The sequence below is a fragment of the Cyphomyrmex costatus genome, unplaced genomic scaffold (assembly GCF_001594065.2).
Source record: "Cyphomyrmex costatus isolate MS0001 unplaced genomic scaffold, Ccosl1.0 scaffold14, whole genome shotgun sequence".
NCBI classification, from domain to species: Eukaryota; Metazoa; Arthropoda; class Insecta; order Hymenoptera; family Formicidae; genus Cyphomyrmex; species Cyphomyrmex costatus.
In genome coordinates this window covers 2864553-2889167 of record NW_017275390.1, presented here as the reverse complement: position 1 = coordinate 2889167, position 24615 = coordinate 2864553, and the positions used below count along the sequence as shown (strand labels likewise).

Here is a 24615-nt window from a genome sequence, read left to right as displayed (position 1 = left end):
AATTGTACAATATAATATGAGTCTTTATTGAAAGTTACAAAGGCGACGCTTGTAGTTGAAAGGAAGGCGGCATGAAGTAAGAGTAAGGAGACTTAATGCGTGGTCTACAATGGGCAGTAGTAGTAGCGGATGAAGCAGTAAGACGTCGCAGTAAGCTGGTTTTTCGGTATTATAGGGCGTAGAGTAAAGGTTGGATTATACTGGCCGTAATCTGTTAACTTATGCTGTAATCTGTAAAAATTGACCAATTATAATCGATTATTCCCCTCTCATTCGACTGTGATTGGTCAATTTTTACAGATTACGGCATAAGTTAAAAGTTTACGGCCAGTATAAATCAACCTTAAGTTCGTAAGCGAAATGGTTGAAATCCATTTCTTACGTCTACTCTCTTAAGCGGGGAGCACAGACTTTTGCATAACGCATAAAGCATGTGCATAAGGAATTTCATTGGCCCATTTTCTTATGCATGAGTCAATGGACCAATCAAATTCTTTATGTATATGGTTTATGCGTTATGCAAAAGTCTGTGCTCCCCGCTTTACTCTCAACCAATGAGAACTCACAATCAGTAGCATTCAGTGTAAAAAGAAAACGCGCGCAAGAAGCTAGTGCTCTTTTTGCATGCTATAACCTAAATTAAAGCATAGATGCAACACATTGAGCAAAAATTCAAATTGCTCTGGCCATATCCGAGTATATCGGAAAAATTCTTCGTCATCAGTTATCATCAATTCGCGAAATAGGTTATGGTTAAAACTTATATGTTTGCGCTTATTCACAGATCGTATCCACCATCTCCGACCAATAATAGACCTCTTCATCTGAATAATGCCCGATTGCAATATTAGGAGCTGATTCTATAACATCATAAATAATGTAATAAATCCAATTTTTTGTCAATCCATAATTATGGATATAAAGGATAATGCTCTTTCGTTACTGTATGGCTGTAAGTCATTGTAGACACTCAGCGTAAAGAGACTCAAATCCTACAGCCTACTTCTAATGTCTACTCCATAATCCACTACTGCTACTGCTCATTGTAGACCACGCATTAAGCCCGATCTACAATTGCGTAAACGTAGTTGTAGTTGTAAGAATTGACTAATCACAGTCGAATACGAGGAGAATATTCGACTGTCATTGGTCAATTCTTATAACTAAACCACTTACAACTACATTTACGCAATTGTAGATCGGGCTTTAACTAGATAGGATATGGAGAAAAAAGTTGGTCACAAAAAATGTTCCGTGTACTGCCATGTCCGCCGAACGGAATAACTTGCAACATTTCATCGCCATATTGAATATTTATATGTGTGCAGTATACTTGCGACTCTGTATACGTATGTGTACACATATACATAATATATATTGAATCGGGATGACAGATATGTTAACCTGTAAAGTCTCGAACTTTAACGCTTAATAACTAGGTTCACAAGACCGATCCCCGCATTTTTCTTATAGATTCTTTCGTTCTGAGTGAAAACGCAACGAATGAGTATAATTTTATTAAGATTTTAGGAAAGCAAGCTATACTCTACCTTTTAGAAGACAAATACGTGTCTTAAACGCATAAAAAAAATAAATCACAAAAGATCAGTATTAATTTTAATAGAATTCTTATACCAAATTGTCTATTTTAACGTAATACATTTTATTACTGAAAGATAATGAAATAGATTAATATGTATATTAGACTGGTCGTTAAAATTTAAATTTCTTGAGGCGCCCCCTGAAAAGCTTCCTTTTGATGAAAAAACACTAGGAAATTTTTTTTTTATTTTTTTTTTCAAATTAACACGTGTCGCAAGACGATCTAAGCTAATTTTTTAGTAAAATCATGATTTTTTGGTAATTTCTCGATGATTATTATTTGTTATATTTTTTTCTTTTTCTTATAAAAAACACTGACATTTTTTATGAATCCTCAAATTTTTTCAGAGTGGGATTTTACCATTTTCTAATTTTTTTCGATTAAAAAATTTTTTATTTCGATTAAAAAATTTTTTTTTTTCGATTAAAAATTTTTTTTTAAATTCGGCTTATTTTACATAATTCAACTCTGGAAATTTTTTGAAAATAGAATCTATATATATTTTCATAAAATTTCCAGAGTGGAATTATGTAAAATAAGCCAAATTCAAAAAAAAATTTTTAATCGAAAAAAAAAATTTTTTAATCGAAATAAAAAATTTTTTAATCGAAAAAAATTAGAAAATAGTAAAATCCCACTCTGAAAAAATTTGAGGATTCATAAAAAATGTCAATGTTTTTTATAAGAAAAAGAAAAAAAATATAACAAATGATAATCATCGAGAAATTACTAAAAAATCATGATTTTACTAAAAAATTAGCTTAGATCGTCTTGCGACACGTGTTAATTTGAAAAAAAAAATTTCCTAGTGTTTTTTCATCAAAAGGAAGCTTTTCAGGGGGCGCCTCAAGAAATTTAAATTTTAACGACCAGTCTAATATACATATTAATCTATTTCATTATTTTTCAGTAATAAAATGTATTACGTTAAAATAGACAATTTGGTATAAGAATTCTATTAAAATTAATACTGATCTTTTGTGATTTATTTTTGAAATATAAAAAATTATTATTTTGATCTCTCACCTAGAACACTATATCTGATTCAAGATTGTGGAGCACATAAGAATTCTTTTTAAATTAATACTCATTATTTGTAATTCATTTTTGAAATATAAAAAGCTGTTTAGTATTAACTCCAATCAAAGTAGTAGCAATCTTCCTTGAAAACGTTATTATATTATAAAATTGCATTATTTTATTCATCTCAAGTGTTACCACAAAAAATTAAAGTAACGGTATAAAATGAAAAAAATTAATTTAAATAGAAAAATTTTTTATGTAAAAACACTTGGTGCTGCTAGATCGAATAAGAAACACTATAAAACTACTTAAAAGTTATAACTAGTAGTTTTTAAAACAGGGCTGGAGGCAATACCATGTTTCCTGACAATTAATATATAAGAATAGACGTAAAGGTAATGATAATTTGAAAATAAAAGCAAACTTAATCTGAATGTTACATTTAATAAAAATAGAATTTACTGTTTATTTCTTTTTTATATAATTCATTCGCATACATATTATACGCGAATATACACACACTGGTACTTTACCATCGTGGGAACGTTTTATATGTTTTTATTCTAAATGTGACATCCACATTTTTACTATGAGGCGTTATTACATCGAGATCGAGAACTAGCAGCGCCAAGTGTTTTTACATAAAAAATTTTTTTATTTAAATTAATTTTTTCATTTTATACTGTTACTTCTTTAATTTTTTGTGGTAACACTTGAGATGAATAAAATAATGTAATTTTATAATATAATAACGTTTTCAAAGAAGATTGCTACTGCTTTGGTTGGAGTTAATACTACTTTGGTTGGAGGAATAAATGTGTTTGAATTAATTGTCTTTAAATTAATTGTGATATAATTCTTTTAAAGAAGAATTAAACCACTTGGATTGGAATAGGAAGATCTTTCAATAAGAATACAAAGACATATATTAGAGACTTTATTGTATATGAAGATAAAGATAGTACCACATTTACTTTTTAATTTAGTAGAATTTAAAGAATAATATAATTTAACTTGGCGCCGACTATTGATATCAAATCTTTTATACAAATAATACAGTCATTAGATTTAAGTAAATAAGAATAATATCATAGGTTTTTAAAGATGGTTTTACTAAACAGCAAATGTAATTAATCAGTTTCTCAGTCGATTAAGTAATTGGCGTTGGTGATAGAATTTAACTTGGCGCCGACTGTTGATATCAAATCTTTTATACAAATGATAAATGTTCGTTAAAATTAAGTAAGTAATAAGGTAGAATTTAACTTGGCGCCGACTATTGATATCAAAACTTTTATACAAATGATATATGTCATTGGAATTAAGTAAATAAGGTTAATATCACGTAGATTTTTAAAGATGGTTCTACTAAACAGCAAATGTGATTAGTCAGTTTTAAGGCCGCAGCACACACTTTTGCATAACGCATAAAGCATGTGCATAAGGAATTTCATTGGCCCATTTTCTTATGCATGAGTCAATGGACCAATCAAATTCTTTATGTATATGGTTTATGCGTTATGCAAAAGTGTGTGCTGCGGCCTTTACAGTCAATTAAGTAATTGGCGTTGGTGAAACTGTTTATATAACATGCATAAGCAAATATAAATAAAAACATATAGAAACGTATATACAAGGCGTTGATAAAAAATGCTTTCCCATTTAAGTTGAAAAATAACACGAGGCAGATATACGCTTCTTCCAGCAATTTTAAACAATTTTTTTATGTAAAAAAGCTATAATTTGCGATTTTCTTTCGTAGCTTCGTTGAAAAATACAAAACGCGTTACTTTTATGTCTGCAATAGTTATTCGATTTTTTATTACCTAAGTGTGGAATAAAGAGTTGCGTTCATAAATAAAAAAAAAAGAAATAACGCGATAATTTATTTCGTAAATAACATTTTTAGGAGTTTGTAAATCGTTAAGATAAATTAAGAATAAATTAACGTACTGAAGATACATTAATTTATCTTTAATATAATACATCCTTTGAAGATATATTAAAGATACATTAAGAAATATTATGTTAGGAGACAATTTTTCGAGAAATGAAGATAGAAAAGGGAAGATAAAATACAAAATAAAATCGTACAGTATTATATTGTATATTCTCAGATTATATTATAATCACGTAGTAAAGAAGTGGCGGTATTAACAATACAACGGCTACTTTCTCGCAGACAGTCGCATCGTCCAAGTTCGCATTTACATTTCGGACGCATACAATTGGTCTACCGTAGTTCTTTGTGATTTTGCTGTTTTATTAATAACATAGAAAATACAAAGTTACAAACATGTAGCTGCTTGTTTGCAGCGTTAGGATAGGATTGATCGCATTCAGCCGAGAAAACTGATTAATCAGAGTGCTCAGTGATTCTTTAATATGATTAATTCTTGGTTTTAGTTTTTTGTTGAATCTGAAGATAGAAATCAATTACATATATTAAAAAATGACTGAGTCTCACTAAAATCAGTTTTCTCTGCTGAACTCAGCCATTACCTTCATGTTACAATATCTGCATAGAAGTACATGAACAGAGGCCAGTCGGGCCAGTTCTCTCTTCTCTCTCTCTCTCTCTCTTTCTCTCTCTCTCTCTCTCTCTCTCTCTCTGTCTGTTGATTAAATATTAAATTAATGAACGTGGGGTACATCAATATTCGATTAAATACAATAGAGATATTCTGTAATCGTGTAACATACAAAATGTGGCTACATTAACGATCTGTTTCGATTCTGCGCGACCACTCCGTACGCGTGTTTTTGCGTGCTTTGGTATTTCCTACTCGTCGCGTATCACTATCGTGTAAATTTCGTATAATGCTATTATAATAAGCACATTATAATTGGAGTATCATTATATAATTATGGTTTATGTAGTCTAATTGACGAAGTGGAATTTAAGGGACATTGGGAGGGTTTCAGGCTCGACAAATTCGGTCGTCCATACGTGATCTAACGAACCGAGAGTTTTCTCGTGCAGAACAGAAACAGGATCTCAGACTAGGCTCGCGTCCGAGGTCTTTCTTCTCAGCGTAAACTATGATACCCGAGGTACCGCTTATCGCATAAAGTTACCATTAACTTAAGAGACGTTATCGCATCCTCTCAGATCTACGTGAATAATTTTGGCGGATCGCCATTTCCCTTGGCGAGTTTCTCTCACCGACAAAATTTCTGCTCAAGAGGCAGTCACTTTCCTCCTCGAAAATTATTGCTAGAAGCACTTCATTTCGTTATTGGTAATTTTTTGTGCTGTCGTTAATTTATGTATATATCGTTCTTATTCTAGAGAAATCGCTTTAGTTATATAGAATGTTATTTTCTTATCTTAACGACTCGAAATCTTACATAATAATTGTATCAACTTATTTTTTTTCGCGATGGAAAACCGTTGTGAACATCGAGCGCTACAAAATTATATACTTCATCAATTAAACATCGAAATACTATCTTACTCTCTCCGCGAAATAATCACCGGTACCGAAAATCGACGACCATTATCACTTCGTATCCTCGTTGATCGCGGCAAGAAAGAAAAAAAAGAAGCGACGATGATACATACGCGTGCCGAGATAACGATAGAGATGACGTACATTTTTATACACAACGTACGCATACATGTCTCTACATGTTGCGAGTCTCTTTGACGAAGGCACTTAAAAAAAATGAAAGAAAATGGCACCGTCGGTTTCTCGTGCGCTTCGTCGTGTGCTATCTCTCCATCTTCATTGGCACTAGGATTGCATCTTAATGCAATCATCTTCGTCCTCTTCGCTATTCGCTGCCATCTAACTTCTGAATCGATGACTCAGATTCGCACGATAGCTTGTCATCGCGTCGAAAGTGTCCCTTTTTCGCGGACACTTGCCTTGCCACTTTATGTATTCGCCGAATTCGCAGTTGGGCATCGCGCATTCGTTGTTCTGAATGCATCTACGAGTTAAAAAGTTTGATATGATACTCGACCGTAGATCGAAGCGATTGGAATGTTCTTGTTCAGAAAGAATGATTTTGCTGAAGTGTCCGAAAATGTAACTACTCGTAGATACAGATAAAAATTATTTTATTGGACATAATTATTAAGCATACATGTACATAAACAATTACATCAAGCATAATCAGCAATGCCGCAAAAAATTTTTGATATTCTGGCAACCAGCTTGAGCATTCTGTATAATCATTTTGATGGTCTAACTGTTCTAACAACATTATTTTGAGATGTGTATCTAGCTAAACATCAGCATTTAGATACATCAGCAAAACCATTCTTTTCATGTGTACATTTTTTGTTAATATCGTTCTAGGAATATCAAAGTACTTTTTCATACGTATAAAAAAATTCTTGGTCTTTAATTGAGAAATGAGTTTTTATTCAGCAATATTTTTGGAGTAAAACGAGGTCACTAGCAAATATATTCGTTACATGTAAATGTTTGACAACGTACAGATGGAACTAAATTAGACTTGAAAGTCCCACAATGCAAAGCGCGGTTATGGTGAAATTTACGGTACAGCATACAAACGGAGTTCGCATTATATTGTCTTGTAAAGGCCGCGGTAATTAGTATGTAGGTGCTGTGATGTTTTACTGTCGCACTTTTAAGCTCGTGCCCGCGCACTGAAATACTTCGGCGGCGAAGTATGTCGTGAAATTGTTGCAAAGAATGCGTAGGCATACTCACATTCTGTCCGCGAGGGAGAAGTATCCCTTTCCACGTCTGGTCTTTATACAATTTTCGTTGCTCTCGAAACAGTTACATTGACAAACGCCTTCTGTAATTCTCGGTGTGAATTCCGATGGGCAACGACATCTGAAGTAAATTTTTTAACAATTATAAGATTAATTAGTTAAATGTTTAGTAAGCTATTGGCTAATGAGAAACTTTCTGAACCATTTTCCTGTTTATAAATGCAATTACGTTAAGCTACACACTGTTAGACATTGAAGGACCAATGGTAATTCTTTGAGTTAGAATAATATTTTGTTAATTTTAACTTCTATAAGTGTGTCAAAATGTACATCAATGAACACTGTTAGATACCAAAGAAGCAATCTACAGCAGAAATGTATCGCAGGACAGCCTAAAGATATCGTAATGTCTGTAGGATATAGTCTGTAGGATATTTCTGCTGTGTGGAAATAGTAATTCTATAAGTTAAAATAACATTTTGTTATTTTTAATTTCTATGTATGTTAAAATGTAAATCAATCTATTTCTGGTGTTAATGTCAAAAACAACATTCATATTACGTACGCAGATAATAAGCTTTGAATTTATATGAATAATACATTTTCTTGTGAGTTGAATTATTTAACTCTATTTTTAAATTATAAGAACATATTAAGTAGGAGCAAAATTGCGATCTATGATTAAAAATAAATTAGGTATTATTTGACATTATAGATTTAACAGTACACATACTTGTATGGTTAGTTTCAATGTAAGCAACGTTCACATTAATGTACGCACTTAACAAATAATAAATTTGAGTCAAATTTAATACATTTTTTAAATCAAATTGTTTACTTTTTTTGTTTAGTTAAATTAATGACATATTGAAGCAGTGGCGACCTATAGAAATGATTAAAAATAACTCAAATTGGATACATCTTTTTGATATTATAAATTTAATGTGTACGAATACAATACAAATAGATAAGTTAAAGTAATTTCAATATTTTATTTTTTATCGTTGCGGGGCATTAAAGATATGCCCTTTCGCAAACTTACGGTTTTCTCGCTGGCGATTTTTTTATGTTTTGAGGGGGCGACGAGGACTGATGTCGGTAGACTCTCTGGTCTGCGGGTTTCTCGTTTGTCGTATCATATTCAGACCTCTCTCTGCATTCGCATTCCGTGTGATTGTAGAACGATAGCTTCTCCACTACGCTGGTGCCACCCACGCTTGTGGTCTGCAATAAAATCAAGAATAAACATTGTGAGGACGCTAGAATGCACGCGCGATACGTATAATTAATATCGGTAAACGATGTACTCGTATTATACGCGAGAATTGAAAAGCACGTCCGAGAAACTCGCCGGTAGGTTCTCCTATACCGTTGTTTATTCGCTAAATATTTACTTATGCCGCAGTGCGGAAAATGGTTACACGGTGGTTTCGCAATATAGCCAGGAGTAAATATAGTTGCGTTAAGCCTGTAGATGATACGCGTAAGCAATTTTGTAAATAATGTTACACGGTACACAGGAAACTAATCCAACTTCGTCTTTTTGTTAAAGCTGTACATGGTGTCGCGGAATTGTCGGCCTTCCTTTCGCATAAAGCTCTTTATAAGGGAATACCCTTTCTCTCTTACTTTCAGTATTCTTTTTCAAGAATTTAATATCTTTCCTCTCTTGCTTTCAGTATCCTTTTTCAAGAATTTTTTTGAAAAAATATGAATTGAAAACTCGGTAGGTACATTTAATCCTTGATAGATATATAATTCTTTATAATTTCTTTCAAAAGATTCTTTGGTAATTATTTACAAATTGTGTAGGCAGATTAAAAAGAGAATGAGAATAAGCTTTAAAATGAGGATAAACTCCTTTAAACTACAATATTTTAAGGAGTTTTTTTTCGGAAAAAAATTATGATAGTTTGATACTTTATATATTACGTATTTTCACCGAAACCGATAATCGTTAGTATCGATTGTAAATGTGCAAGTGAATCTTTGGGCATATTGGATGAGCATTCTCATTACAGCGACGACGTCGCGCCGGGCTAACGAGAGCAACGAGACTATGAGGCTGCATAACATTATGCTTAAAAACTAGACTAGACTCGTACACGACCGACCCGGTTCTAATTGGGTTCAATTAACCCAGCTCACTTTTGTGCTCTCTGCCGTACAACTAGGCATTTTACCGACTGACACGCTGCCGGCACAGAAGCTGTCCGTATCATCGGGCCGCATTTAGCCCGCTTTTAATGGGTTCTAATTGCCCTGCATCACTGCTCGCGCGTACCGATTTCCGCTCGCATCTGACGCGATCCGATCGGTCGTTGTCCCACTAATTGACGTGAAATTGATGTTCGATATAAATAGGCGCACAACCACTCGATATGACATCAAACACCCGGCAGCAGTTTCTGTTTCGGAAAGAACAGTTTTGCTAAAGTACCTAAAAATTTAGTTAGATAAAGATTCAAAAATAATTTTGTCGGTCCATCAAAATAACTATGTAAAACACTAACAAGGGGACGCTCAAGCTAGTATATCACGGATTTGTTTGAAAAAAATTGAGGTGATACTTTGAGACAAAAAAAGTTACACGTGTTTCGGCATTTTACTCGATAGAGCCCCGATTGGTCAAAAAAAATTAAAAACCAAACAAATTTCTGCGCTAGTGATTGCCAGTTTTGCTTGAAATTTTTCAATTCATTTTTACTTACAAAACTATTACTCGTATAAAAAAGTGATCTATACACTTTTTTCTAAAAAATTCTCAACTTTTCGAAAACATAAAGTGCGATAATAAGCTTGGGCCTATCTTATTTTTAATATAAAAATTAATTTCAATATATATCCGAAATACGAGTCATTTTTTAATATAAAAAAACGCGTTTTCGACTAGAAAAAATTGAAACATGTTATTTTTTTCGGAAGGTTGAGAATTTTGTAGACAAAAAATGTATATATCACTTTTTTATACGAGTAATAAGGTTTTAATAGATATAAATAGTTTAAGCTACCAACCGAGCCATACAGTGATGTGCTTTACGTTTACGAAATAAGGTACTTCAATCACTAGCGCAGAAATTTGTTTGGTTTTTAATTGTTTTTGACCAATCGGGGCTCTATGGAGTAAATTGCCGAAACACGTGTAAATTTTTTTGTCTCAAAGTATCACCTCAATTTTTTTCAAACAAATCCGTGATATACTAGCTTGAGCGTCCCCTTGTAAGCGTTTATGTCAATGCTGTAAAAAATTTTAACAATCTGATAACCAATTTGAATGTCTTACGAAATTATTTTGATGCTTCGAACGAAATTACATATTTTCAGATCTGTATCTAACTGAATTTTAGGATACTTGAACAAATTTTTTCATGCAAGCATTATACACAAATTATGTACACGATAATTATAATTTTTTTATTTTATTTAGGAATTTCTTGCTTGTCCTAAAATATTATTGACCTTTTCTAGGAGACATCTTACAAATAAATTTAGTTCTATCGTAGCTCCTAATGGACATCTATTATTGTCCTCTTTACTATCTCTTTCATGGAAAGATAGACGAGGTCGGTGATCGATCTACTACCTTCTTGTTAAATTGTTAATTCGTTCGAGCGGAAGGAATAAGAATTCGGTTAATGGAAAGCGGTTAATTGAAAGTTAGAAAATAGAAAATTGTAAGAGAAATTTTTTGCGACACACGTCACATGGCAAGTAACATGTCGCGTTTGTAATTACACTATTTCCGCATTTCCGTTGGCAACGGGTTAATTGATGCACATTGTGAAAGCTCGGGATCCGCTGTGTATTACATGAAAAAAATTGGCCATGTATAGTACTACGCGTTTTAAAATTAAAGCGTACACTGCGACCCGCTGCAGAACAGGTGCATTTTTCAGTTTCTTTGCGTTTATTGTATATAGCTAAATACAATAATAAGAACCTCTATTGGAGTGAAAAATATAAATTTAGAAATTTATAATTATGAAGTACAAATTAAAACGTCCTAAAAGATGATACATCAATACTGCTATTCACAAGCTTATTATAATTATATCTTATTAGCTTATAATTATTATACATACATATATCTATATATTATATATATGTGTGTGTGTGTGTCTTTTTCTTTATTTCTTCGAACAGCATTTGATCAGATTCAAGTTATCTTCAAACTTCTATTTCGTAAAAAATACCTTGTGACAATCTTTATATTTTTTATGAATTTCACATATAGGATTTAAAGATTAATGCCTGTTTCTACTATAATATAACTTCAATTTCGGTTGTCAATTTAATCTTCATTTTTTTCTAATTCTTATTGCTGGAAATAGATGAAGAATAACTCAAACTGAGATTAAAGTTAATCTATATTGGTAGAAGCAGACATTAATCTTGTTGCGCTAGACATCTCTATATAGGCTGTGTATTAACGCGACTAAAATAAAATTCCTTTAAATAGGTCATGATACTTAATGATACTCAATCACGGAGATCGATGACAATGAGTGAGCGGAACGACACATTACGATTGTGTGTCTGGTCAACGGTGTTGAACAATCAATCACAGTTAAGATTTTATTTATTCGATTCCATAGTCCCGCGTAATCACGACATTACGAGCCGCTCAATTAATGCCCTTTCGCTATGTGGGGTAGTGCAAGGGCATAATTACGACAATCGTTTCTCGCGATGTCATTAAGAAGGCAGGATTGCGACAATCGTTTCTCGCGGTGTCTTTCAAGGTGGCGGAAAAAAGGCCGGAGGCGATATATTTCCACAAATAACTACGTCAGCCGTCGATCAATTGTTACTTTGGTGTTCATCGTATCTTAAAGTTCCGTAAAAAAATTCCATCACAAATGAAAATTGAATTTAGTTTGATTGAAAAGATCGAATTTATTTGATTGAAGATATATTGACATATTCTACTGAGACCATTCTAAATTCCCCATTGACTTTGTAAAACGGGATATGAATCCGTATACGACAAATTGCGCCCAAGTATTGTGCGAGACTTCTTCTGTCTTGATAAAACGCACGGATGGCATGGATCTCTCTGGCCCTATGTAATACGAGCTTCATCCACGGGACGTTCTCCGTCTTTCTCCGAGATGAGCTTCGTCAAGTTCATGAGGATTGAGATTCGCGATCGTCTCTGACGGATGGCCTGGTAGAGGGATCGTGGTCATAAATTTCATGTCTTAGTGCTGTACGTAAGACATTCTCTACGAGAAACGCACTCTTGCGGAATTGCTTGATATTCTTACTATTATTTATTATTATGCTTTCTACACGGAAAATATTCGAGATTATCTTTTGTCAGTAGTTATATCTCTCAAACAAATTTGCATTACTTTTTAAATTTACTTCTGTCTCACTACTGTGAATGTATTTAAAAAATGTTTATTAGTGATTTTTTTTTTTTAAATCACAAATATCGTGTTTCAATACAATCAAAAAATTATTAACATTTGTATTATTGTTTGTTCCTTAATCGGATTGAACGTTTGTTTCATCTTCAGTTTCATGTTTCTCTTGTTGCGTGCACTCAACATCAATAATCGGACGAGAATACATTTCCTAAGGGATGCATCTAGTCAGTAGAGAGGTAGTAGCGTGGCACGAGATTCCGTCGGTCTCGTGTTTCAGAATTTTTGTCTGGGAGCGACAGCGTGGAATAACGTAGGTATGTTTATGGGGTGCAGCTAGTGCGCTTATATGACTCCACGCCCATAGTATAAAGTCAGCTTAAGGACTTGTCGCCTATGGCGATTATGCGAGTTTCGCAGCGTGAACAGTATTCCATCATTCCTCACTTACGTTCGTTAAGTTCTAGAAATGACACGAAGTAATTTGTAATAACGAATCGCGACAAGATCGATGAAAATTACACGATACGCTGACAACATGATATTTATTATTAGTTTAGAAACAAGACTACTCAAAGGAGATTGCTGCGAAACATATTTTACTTTACGTTTTTTAACACCATAGTCTTTCGCACACAGTATTATGTATGATGATCGCGCCGTATAATTGTAATATTGAGCGTAGGAAGCGGAACATTTCAAAGGATGGACGATTTCCATAATGCTATAAAGATGAGCGATTTGCAAGAGAGCTTCGAAGGGTCACTGAGTCTCTCTCCCGTGGATCACGGGAATTCCGGAATTTAATTTCCACGAGGATTATCCCTCTCGCGGGTTCGGAGCAGCTGACCGGACGCCTTATTAACATTCGCCGTATCTCGCTTCGGGCGTTTGTTCGTGAATGAACACAAGAACTCAGCACGAAATCACGTGCACGTCGATCTCAGAAGATCGGTGAACCGCGTCAAAGGCACGTCCCTCTGACGAATATTTCGTGGTTCGTGATTCGTTTTTTTTTTCTGTACGTTTATCGAGTTACATTACATCGAGCTTGCGTCGCAATTTTACAAACATCAAATTCTTCGTCGATTTATTTTGCTGTTTTAAAAAAAATGTATGGTTCTGATTGTTTCCATAGTTTATATTATCTGTTCTTTATCGATGAATTCTCTGAAATAAAACAATAAGTTAAAGTGAAACAAATATACACATATAATATTATAATAAAGACGAATCTTTTTGTCTAATAATATTTTTTGTAAATTTCCAATATAAGCTAACCGATCATTTGTTAATTTTGGAACATAGTCTTAAACCGAAGCTGTAGTAATATCACAATTTAAATTGACAATCAATTTAATATTATTGTTGCAAATACATATCTTAGAAAACTGTTAATGATTTGATGCTTTATGTATAACAAAATAGTCTCTATGCAAAACTATTCTTTGTTGTTTGAAAGGTAGGATTTTTGAGGTGTCATAACAAAATTCATACAAAAGTTTTTCATAATAAAGGTTTTACTGTTTAAAATTTGATACAAGTATCTATGTATTGACAGAAGGGTTAATAATGAACGTATTAAATTCTACCGAAACGTATTAAATTCTACCGAAATTATCGTCTTGCGCAATTTATCTGAAGTATCAAAGAGCGATAGGCGTTTAGAAATCATTAGTTTAGTTGCCATTTACTGGCGACGCTTACATTTATTTTGACAATTTGACTTTAATACGTCTCGCATTACGTATCGGAATTTCCATTGGTTCTAATAGAGCTTTTAAATCGAAGACATGCGGTAAAATACCTCGAATCACATAAGCTCGAATGATTTAAGTAACGGAAGTCCGTGATATATCGAGCATTTATACGTGTATATTGCCAGATTCATTCAAAATATGTTACGGATGTAGTGAATTTAGATTGCGTATTTTGGGACGATCGATCGTGCGATCTATTAATTCAACTTGCATCACACAGTATCAAGATAAAATTTAACAATTATATATATAATAAATGCCTTTCGCTGTTCAAAATTCGTCACTTCCGCTAATTTGCAATAAAATATCTCGAAGATTGTAATTCGTTATATGTATATTTTTCTTATCGTCTACTTTATTTTTCTGTTTAATTTTATCTTTTTGTGTTTGTGTTATACTTTTCTTTATTGTTACAATACATCAAAATACATATAAAGTGCAGATAATGTCGGAAATGTAAAATATCGCGCTGTCGTGTTTTTGCGAGTGTTGAATGTGTGCATAGAAACAATGGAAGCTGAGAGGAGAAGGCCTGGGAGGCATCAGGCAACGGCGGAGTCATAAGGTAAATAATTATTTATTATTCTATTTATTATTTGCAGAATTAATTTGTAATTACTTTATGCGCACTATAATTATTTGTTGAAGTATTTGTTTGGAATATTGGTGTAATTTTGATATATTTGTGTTTTACAATTTAACGCGGAGTTTATATCCGGTGCTGCATTTTAGTGAGTGATAAATTACATATTTAATTGAAAGTAATGGATTTATGAAAACTGTATTACACATACACATAAAAAGTGTGTGAATATATTTATATCTCAAGTTAATATCGTAAAATACAAAGTAGAGTGTAATATTCTATAAATCCATTAAAATAATAATAATAATGGCTATGAAATATTAAAATAATATTTTTAGTCCTGAATATTAGAATTACCAATTTTTTGTTAATATTTTATAGCTTATTGATCCATATTTATTGATAGAATTATATTATTAATCTATTATTAATGAAAGATATAATAACGTGAAATGTAATAAATATTTATTATTATTTGTCGACTTGTAAATTCTACGTGATCCGAATCGCTAACTTTGATTGATTTGAAAATCAAATTTTGACTTTTTTCTTATTAAAATTCTCTACATTAATTAATTTTGAGAATATATACATAAATAATTAAAATATTAAATGTAGAATACGATAAATATTTTAGAGATTGTAGAAGGTATTTATCTCTCCTCTTTTCTATTTCATCGATTAAAATATCACTGACACGCATAGACACGCGCGTTAGGATATGGGAAGACGCATTCACAGGTGTAATCTTTCAAGACCTTTCTAGACCTCACTTTACTCGAGAGCGACCTTTTCGCGAATCGACGGTTTCATCAAATGTTAGAAGAGCTTGGTGTGCAAAATTAGCTGGATAGTCGCATCACGAGAGCAAAATAAACCGTGAACGTTATGCTTATGCTACTTATGCCACTTTCCATAATATTGCGCAACAGATAATATTTTTCACTACTGCCTTCAAAGATATATTATTACTTCATACGCTGTAAATCTTGTCGGGGAGAACGTTGACTCGAATCCCGTTAAGCACCGTTTGCGTTTGCTAGTCGAAGAGACTTATCATTATAATAAAAGTGTCCATCCAGCAGACGACAGCAATGGACGTCTCATATCATATGACTGTCTCATATACAAAGTTATCAGATATCTCAAGTATCGCAAAGGATTGTTATGACATATTTTAAAAAGTGCAGACTAAATAATTTTTCGTCGACACACTTTCTGCTTTAGTGGCTACTTTGATATATTATGTTGCTAATGATATCCGGATATTAATATACACGGAGAAAATTTTATATTTAAATGAGTACATTGATTTATTGGTAATTTTACTCCATAGACATAAGAACATCAAATCAGTCAATTCGATGTGACTTACTTCGTTATTCAATTGAAAAAAATTTTGTATAGCTGAGGAAGACTCAAAAAAGAGTCGAAACGTACTAAATTTTATGTATTTTTGAATAAGGGATTTAATATATCCAAGTTTATTGATTGGCGTACCATACCAACAGCAACGCGGCACTCTCATTCGCCTCCTAATATAGGAATTTTTTTGGATTCTTTTATATTTAAAATTACTATAATGTAGTAGAAGCTGCGGACCATCGTGTAATTATAAGTTTAAATGCTATAACCATTTTTTGTTTTTAACAATAAAAAATGTAAAGTAATATTTATTCTTTTTTATAGTAAAAATTTTTTACTACAAAATCACACTTTGTTGAATAAAAGTTAGTATTGTAAAGATAAAGAATATATAAATAACCTAGCAAATATTTTGTTTGCTTTCTATGGCTTATAAACACTGGATTTAATAAAAAGTACTTTATTTATGTGACAAAATTAGTATTACCATAGTAAAAGTTATGTTGGAATATTGTTGTGAGGGACCATCCGAAAATGTAATTTAAAATTGTATTAAAACTTAATATAAATTTTTTCCGTGTACTCAATTTTATATATACATATATATATATATATATATATATATATATAAAATAGTAGTATGCAAAAGTTTCCGATGAAACATTTTCTAATTTATAAAAGAAACTTGATAAAATTTTAATCATTATCAATTGTAAGTATGTAGGTACTGAAATTTTATACTAACACCTATGATAATAATTACAATTTTATTATTCTTTTTATTATAAATTAGAGATTAGAGTACAAAATGTTGGCCGAAAACTTTTGCACACCACTGTAATTGTATAATTATTATAATTATTAGTTATTTTATAATTTTATCTTATAATTATATTTTTTACATAATATATTATGTTAAAACTAGAACATACTCATAATCAAAATATGATTTCCAAAATTTCGTGTGACAATTGTGATGTTAGTTATGTTGGCCAAACTAAAAGACAAGACAAGATTGCATGAGCATGTTTCAGATATTAATAAAGGTTCAAAATCTCCATCAGAGATTTTTAACCACAATTGAGAAAAATCACAACTTTAAATGGGATACAGTCTTCATACAATAAGAGATTAATCTGAAATGGTGCATATTAAGAAATAAAAACAAAATGATTAAATGACAGATTTATTGTCAGAAATGCATTCTAACATCATACATTCTCTTTCCCCTTCCTAATATCTTCCTTTTGTCTCCCTCTCCCCTCTTACCAATTTTTCTTCCTCAGTATTTTCCTGCTTGACATTACATTATCTGAAGTCGTCGGAATCAAATGTTTCGCGGTTTTGTAAATTTGTTTCTAAGAATACAAACTAATGTATGCCACCACGATGTGGATAATCATCTGTGTACTTGCTTCTCTCTCTCTTTTTTTTATCAACTGATTAAAGAAAATTTTACATATACAACTATAAGGTACACTAACATATTTAGATACAATTAAACTTTTATGGACTTGATAGTAATTCTCTTTTGTTCTACGGTCACACTTACACGTAAATTTGACTCGCAATATTGCACAAGATGAAGAATACGAAATTTATAGAAGCATAATTGTAATTATACCCTGCAGTCTCGTCCGGATGGAATATGTAGTGGTGTCTCTGCATCACGCATTAGCCAAAAGTTTTAGAAACTCAAAAGATGGCGCGCGCGGTCTTCATGTCTCCCCGCTCCCGCGCCATCATCCTTCATTGTGTTTCTGTTGCGCAAGGCGAACAGTTCGTTATTCTTTCATATTTATTTATTAGTTTTGTGTACGGTTTTTTCGCATCTTGTGTTGTCAGTGAGATGCCTAAACACAAGCATAGAAGTAGCTCGCATCATAAGTCTAGCAAGCGGGCGCGGTTTTCAGGTGAGAGTGGAAACTCTTTGGAGGTTAGTTTGTCCGAGACAAGCGACGGGCCCAGCCTCGCGACAAGAAATAGCCTCAGCTTTACGCGAAATCCTCGTATTTATGAAGGATCGGACGACATGAAGGTCATCGTTTTCGGCCATCTCCAGTCAAGACTCGGCGCAGTCAGGTGACGTTAACCTCTCTCCGGAGAAGATCAACACAGATTCGATCCCTCCGGAAGATACAGTGCAGGCAGATGAGCAGATGATTCATATAAAGAACCGGGGCGGCGAACCAGGTATGTTCCTTCGCGTAGGCACAGAAGGAACATAACCGACTGCGTAATCTGACCTTGCACTTACCTTGCACGTTCCTTCTCCCAGTGCCTGATCAAGTCGGGTTCACCGATTCGCAATTGATGAGCTGTTCGGAAGTGAACAAGCATTACCGAATACAAACGCCTGAGGCCCTATTCTGTAACTCTTAACGACAGTGTCGATATAGTTACAGTGTTGTTGCGCAGCTTTTTTATCGTATGAAATATCTGCGCAACGACACTGTAACGATATCGACGTTGTCGTTAAGAGTTACAGAATAGGGCTACTGGGATCCTGTTATCTGTCGACATCCAAGGCCGAGGTCCGCTCAGGCTTACAAGAGAAGGTACGTTTAGCACTCTTAGTTAAGCAAGAGCTTAAACGAGAACTCTTAGCCTTAGAGCCCCCTAAATTGAACAGGGAAATTATTTCAACATTTTCGAAGCGCCAGAGTGTAGTCAAGCGTGACGAGTATCAGGCTAAGGCCCAAATTCAAGTAGGAGCCTGTCTTAACGCTCTTGGCACGAGCATCTCGGATCTGTTGAAGGTCAATAGAAAGTTTTCTTTACAGGAGAGAGAAGCTTTTTCGAAATTGGCAGACGGTTACATTTAACAGATAGTTACATTTACTGTCTGACCATCATTATAGATTGTCTCTAGCAAAACAGGCGTTTATCAAACCATGCCTGGCCTTCGTAGGTAAATCAGCAGCTGGCCAATCTGAAGTCGACGATTGGTTATTCGGCTCAAAGTTTACAGAGGAAGTCAAATCAGTCCAAGCCTTGGAAAAAATCGCCAGAGAGTTGGCAAAGTCTATCCCAGCTATGGCGACTCTTCCTAAAGTTGCTCACCGTTGATACAGCGGCGACCAGCTAGGAAGAATATGGCTCAGCAGTCGGAAAACTCCAAGGTCTCTGCTCAACGGTCACGAACCAGGGCTTGGCAAGCAGGGACAACAGGCAAGACGAGCCAACGATCGCACCATAGGTCTCGTTCCCGCTTTCGAGCGCGCCGTTGAACAAAGTAAGATCTGCGGGAAGGCTATCTTTCTTTACTCCTCAGTGAGAAGAACTTACACAGGATCCTGAGGATCTGGAAGCCATTAGAGGGTATCAAATACCATTCGCATCCACTCCCTCCGCCCGAGCCTATCTGGCTGAGCAGGTATTTTCTAACTCCATGGCAAAAGCCTGGGATAAAGAAATTGAGCGTCTGCTTAACAAAGGAGCAGTAATTCGGGCCTCTCCTTTTGGAGATCAATTCTTATCTTCCTTTTTTCTGTGATAGATAAAACTTCGGGAGGCAAGCGCTTTATCTTTTAAATCTTAAAGACTTAAATTCTTTCCTCTCTCCACAGCATTTCCAATTAAAAGATTGATAGATGTCCAGCTATTGACGCAGGACGCGTGGATGATGACGCTAGACCTGGAGGATGCATACCTTCTAGTACCAATAGCGCACGAGTATCGTCGTTTTCTCAGACCAATGGCGTCAGATTACGTACGAGTTTACGGCATTGCCTTTCGGCCTATACACAGCACATTACATATCCTCCAAAATAGTACGACCTATATTGGCGAGATTGCGGAACGAAGGCCTATGTTCGATGGCATACCTCGACGATTTCCTCTTTCTTAGATCTTTTAACGAGGATAGCTTGCAAAATCTATCTAGATCTCGGCATTTGTTGTTATCCTTGGGTTTTCTTATTAATGACAAAAAGTCTCAATTAATACCTACGCAAAGGTGCGAATACCTTGGCTTTATTTTTTATTCGAGATCACAAGCTTTAGCAATTCCTTACCAAAGAGACGCTAATCTACGTAAAATGTTGAATTCCTTTTCAAGGCAACAGAAAGGCCGTATTCGAGATTTTGCAAAAATCATCGGCTCTTTGATTTACGTCTGCCCGGTGGGGCAATACGGGATGTTTTCTGCAAAAAAGTTGAGCAAGAAAAATTTAAGGCCCTCACAAGGGCGAATCAAAATTTTAATAGCAAAATGATTATTCTTCCTGACTCAGCAATGACTTCCAGTGGTAGCTTAGAGTGTTCTCCGACCCACATCAGAGTAATGTTTATCGCTCGGGAGTTCCAGTTCTGGAGATCTTCTCGGAGGATGGTGGTCGGAAACCGAGAGGAATAATCACATAAATTTTTTATATTTGAAGGCCGCTTATTAGGGCCTACTTTGCTTTTCTGCGAAATCACGCGATTGAGAGATTTTGCTTAGAATCGACAATACGACAGCGTTAGCATATATTAATCGGTTTGGTTCCGTCCAGTATTCCCATATTTCGGAAATGGCGAGACAAATTTGGTTTTGGTGTGAAGAACATAATATTTATATCTTTGCATCATATATTGCTTCAATTGATAACTATTTAGCAGATCGAGAATCTCGATCGGTAAGCGAAAACACAGAGTGGTCTCTTTCGTGAAAAGCCTTTTCCTTTATCTCAACCGATTTTGGTCCTTTCGAAATTGATTTATTTGCATTTATCATTAACGCGAAATGCCCGTTTTATGCATCTTGGCTTCTGAACCCAGGTGCGAGGGTAGTAGATGCGTTTACGATTTCTTGGAAGGAGTTAAAATTTTTTGCTTTCCCACCATTTATCCTCTTACCTCGCGTACTTAGAAAGATCTTAAATGATAAAGCACAGGGAGTGATTGTAATTCCATGGTGGCCTTCTCAGGCTTGATTACCTCTATTTTCACGTATGCTAACTCAAGACCCAGTCATGCGCCCTCAAAAGACTTATTCTCATCTCCTTTCAGGAAATGTCGTCTAGCATGGAAGTCACTGTCCACGGCGGCCGGGAACTGATCAGGCTAGCGCTTGCTAATCGCAGAGTACCAACAAGAGCAATAGAAATATCACTAGCTTCGATCGTAACCAATATACTAAACCGTTACGAGTATGGTGGACATTCTGTCTTTCTTCGGGGATTCCCATCTTCTCTCATAGCCCTTCTCAGCTATCAGAATTATTGGCGAAAGAATGGGAAGGATTCAATTCTTATTCATCTATCAATAATGCCCGTTCAGCAATCTTCCTTATTTCGGTAAGTGAGATTGGCACCCATCCAATAATAAAGCGGTTTGGTAAGGAAGCAGGAGCTCTGAAACCGTTTCGCCCTCGTTACGAGTATGTATGGGATCCTACTTCAGTCATAGCTAAGCTCTCGACTTTATATCCGCATGACACGCTCTCCTTGGAAGTTCTTTCAAAGAAACTAGTGCTCCTGAGGGCGCTAGCGATGGGACAGCGAGTATAAACAATAGCATCCTTTTGTATGTCCCAGATTACCCTCACGTATAAGTTTATCATACGATTCCCGGATCGTATTAAGACTTCTACGCCCGGACGACCACAACCTTTCTTTTCTTTCTCGCCCTTCGTAGATAATGAGAATACTTGCGTTTATGATTTAGTGAGACATTATTTATTAGCGACCGATCAACTACGTGTCATCTCGAAGGATTCATTTTTTATTTCATTCGTTCGACAGCATAAACCAGTAGGTCATCAGACAATAAGTCGATGGATAAAGTTAAGTCTGGCGGATTGCGGCATAGACACTAATATATTCTCTTCTATCGCATAGCACGCGGCATGTGGCAACTTCGTTAGCAGATAAAAAAGGGATATCTCTGGACCTTATTAAACGTGCGGCTGGTTGGTCGGGTTCGTCCCGCACTTTTGCTCGCTTTGATAATAGACCGATTGTTATTCCTGAAAATGTCACTAATATGATTCTTGGATCTTAAGACTCTATATTCTTTTTTGTAAGTACTGAGGTAAGCCGACCGTTAGTGCTCTTAAGCAGGTTCCTTCTTTTATAGCGGTCCGCTCTTTTTATTTTTTAGTTTAAAAAAAAGTCTATATATATCAGGATGTCCCATTTTAATCCCTCACCCGAAATATTTTGAAAAATAAACGTTTTAGAGAAAAATGTTTCAAACAAAAGTTTTTCAGGACAAAGGGGGCAATCATTGTACATTATTGGTTCTGACCTCGAGGTCAATTTTCAAGGTTATTTGAAGGTGACATTGATTTTTTTAAATGGAAAGTCCTATTTTTGATACCGGATTCGGATAGAGCGGGAAATTTTACGTCCGAAATGGTAGTCTACAATTTGCTGAAGTGACCTTCAGAAGGTCAAATGTTGAATCGTCCGGAAGGTGTTTTCTTTTAACTTTGGATTCATGGACAAACAAATACTTGAGTAGGATTTGGTGCCCAACTTTTACCATTTTGACCTTGAGGACAATTTTCAAGGTCATTCGTAGGTTAAAGCGATCTCTTTTTTTAACTAGAAAACCTTACTTTCGTCGCAAATCTCACTGTGTCTTTTATTTTAGAATTGTTTCAAATACTTGAGTAGGCCTTGGTACCGAAGACCTTGTTACCATTTTGACCTTGAGGACAATTTTTAAGGTCAATACGAATACCAATCAGGGATGAAAGGCGTTTAATTCGAAAAGTCTGAATACCGCTGGCGTTAGCGTAATCCAACATGCACCCCGCGGAGGTCGCACAGTCGGATTTGCATGTTGCGCGTGCGTGCGTGCGTGTGTGTGCGTGTGTGGGTGTGTATCTAAGGTGTTGTCTAAAGTAAGTGTTCAAATGCTCTTCCATTTACCTCAATACATTTATTAATGCGATTATGGAATGACGCTCTCACTCTTTGAAGAACATCGGGAGTAATCTCTTGGCATGCCTGTCGTATTCTTATTTTCATGTCCTCTGCTGTTGTTGGCTCTGTTGCATATACTTTTTCCTTCCTATGGCCCCATAGGAAGAAATCCAAGAGTGTCAGATCTGGGGATCGTGGCGGCCAAACTTGAATTGGACTTCCAAGGCCAACCCACTTGTTTGGGAATTGCTCATTTAAGTAAGCTCTTACATTCCGTGATCTGTGAAATGTAAGAATGTAAGAGCTTACTTAAATGAGCAATTCCCAAACAAGTGGATTGGCCTTGGAAGTCCAATTCAAGTTTGGCCGCCACGATCCCCAGATCTGACACTCTTGGATTTCTTCCTATGGGGCCATAGGAAGGAAAAAGTATATGCAACAGAGCCAACAACAGCAGAGGACATGAAAATAAGAATACGACAGGCATGCCAAGAGATTACTCCCGATGTTCTTCAAAGAATGAGAGCGTCATTCCATAATCGCATTAATAAATGTATTGAGATAAATGGAATTGAACACTTACTTTAAACAACACCTCAGATACACACCCACACACACGCACGCACGCACGCACGCACGCACGCGCACGCACACACAGACACGCACGCGCGCGAACTCGCAAGCAGGTGACGGCAAGGGGAACCACCTGATCAAAGCACCCCGAAGATATGCAAATCCGACTGTGCGACCTCTGCGGGGTGCATGTTGGATTACGCTAACGCCAGCGGTATTCAGACTTTTCGAATTAAACGCCTTTCATCCCGGATTGGTATTCGTATTGACCTTAAAAATTGTCCTCAAGGTCAAAATGGTAACAGTTCTTCGGTACCAAAGCCTACTCAAGTATTTAAAACAATTCTAAGACACAGTGAGGTTTGCGACGAAAGTAAGGTTTTCCAGTTAAAAAAAGAAATCGCTTTGACCTACGAATAACCTTGAAAATTGTCCTCAAGGTCAAAATGGTAAAAGTTGGGCACCAAATCCTACTCAAGTATTTGTTTGTCCATGAATCCAAAGTTAAAAGAAAACACCTTCCGGACGATTCAACATTTGACCTTCTGAAGGTCACTTCAGCAAATTGTAAACTACCATTTCGGACGTAAAATTTCCCGCTCTATCCGAATCCGGTATCAAAAATAGGACTTTCCATTTAAAAAAATCAATGTCACCTTCAAATAACCTTGAAAATTGACCTCGAGGTCAGAACCAATAATGTACAATGATTGCCCCCTTTGTCCTGAAAAACTTTTGTTTGAAACATTTTTCTCTAAAACGTTTATTTTTCAAAATATTTCGGGTGAG

At 35.0% G+C, this 24615-nt stretch overlaps 1 protein-coding gene across 1 annotated transcript in view; it reads right to left on the bottom strand.

Annotated features, from left to right (window-relative positions):
- Positions 1–5005: 5005 nt before the first annotated feature.
- LOC108782956 (uncharacterized) overlaps positions 5006–24615 on the bottom strand; it is a 131381-nt gene continuing 111771 nt past the window's right edge. Inside the window, exons 4-6 of the mRNA XM_018551356.1 lie at positions 8362–8543; positions 7312–7440; positions 5006–6562 (exon numbers count right to left, since the gene is read on the bottom strand). Of these exons, the coding sequence (XP_018406858.1) occupies positions 6418–6562; positions 7312–7440; positions 8362–8543 (456 nt within the window). The 3' untranslated portion in view covers positions 5006–6417. The remainder of the gene's footprint in view (positions 6563–7311; positions 7441–8361; positions 8544–24615) is intronic.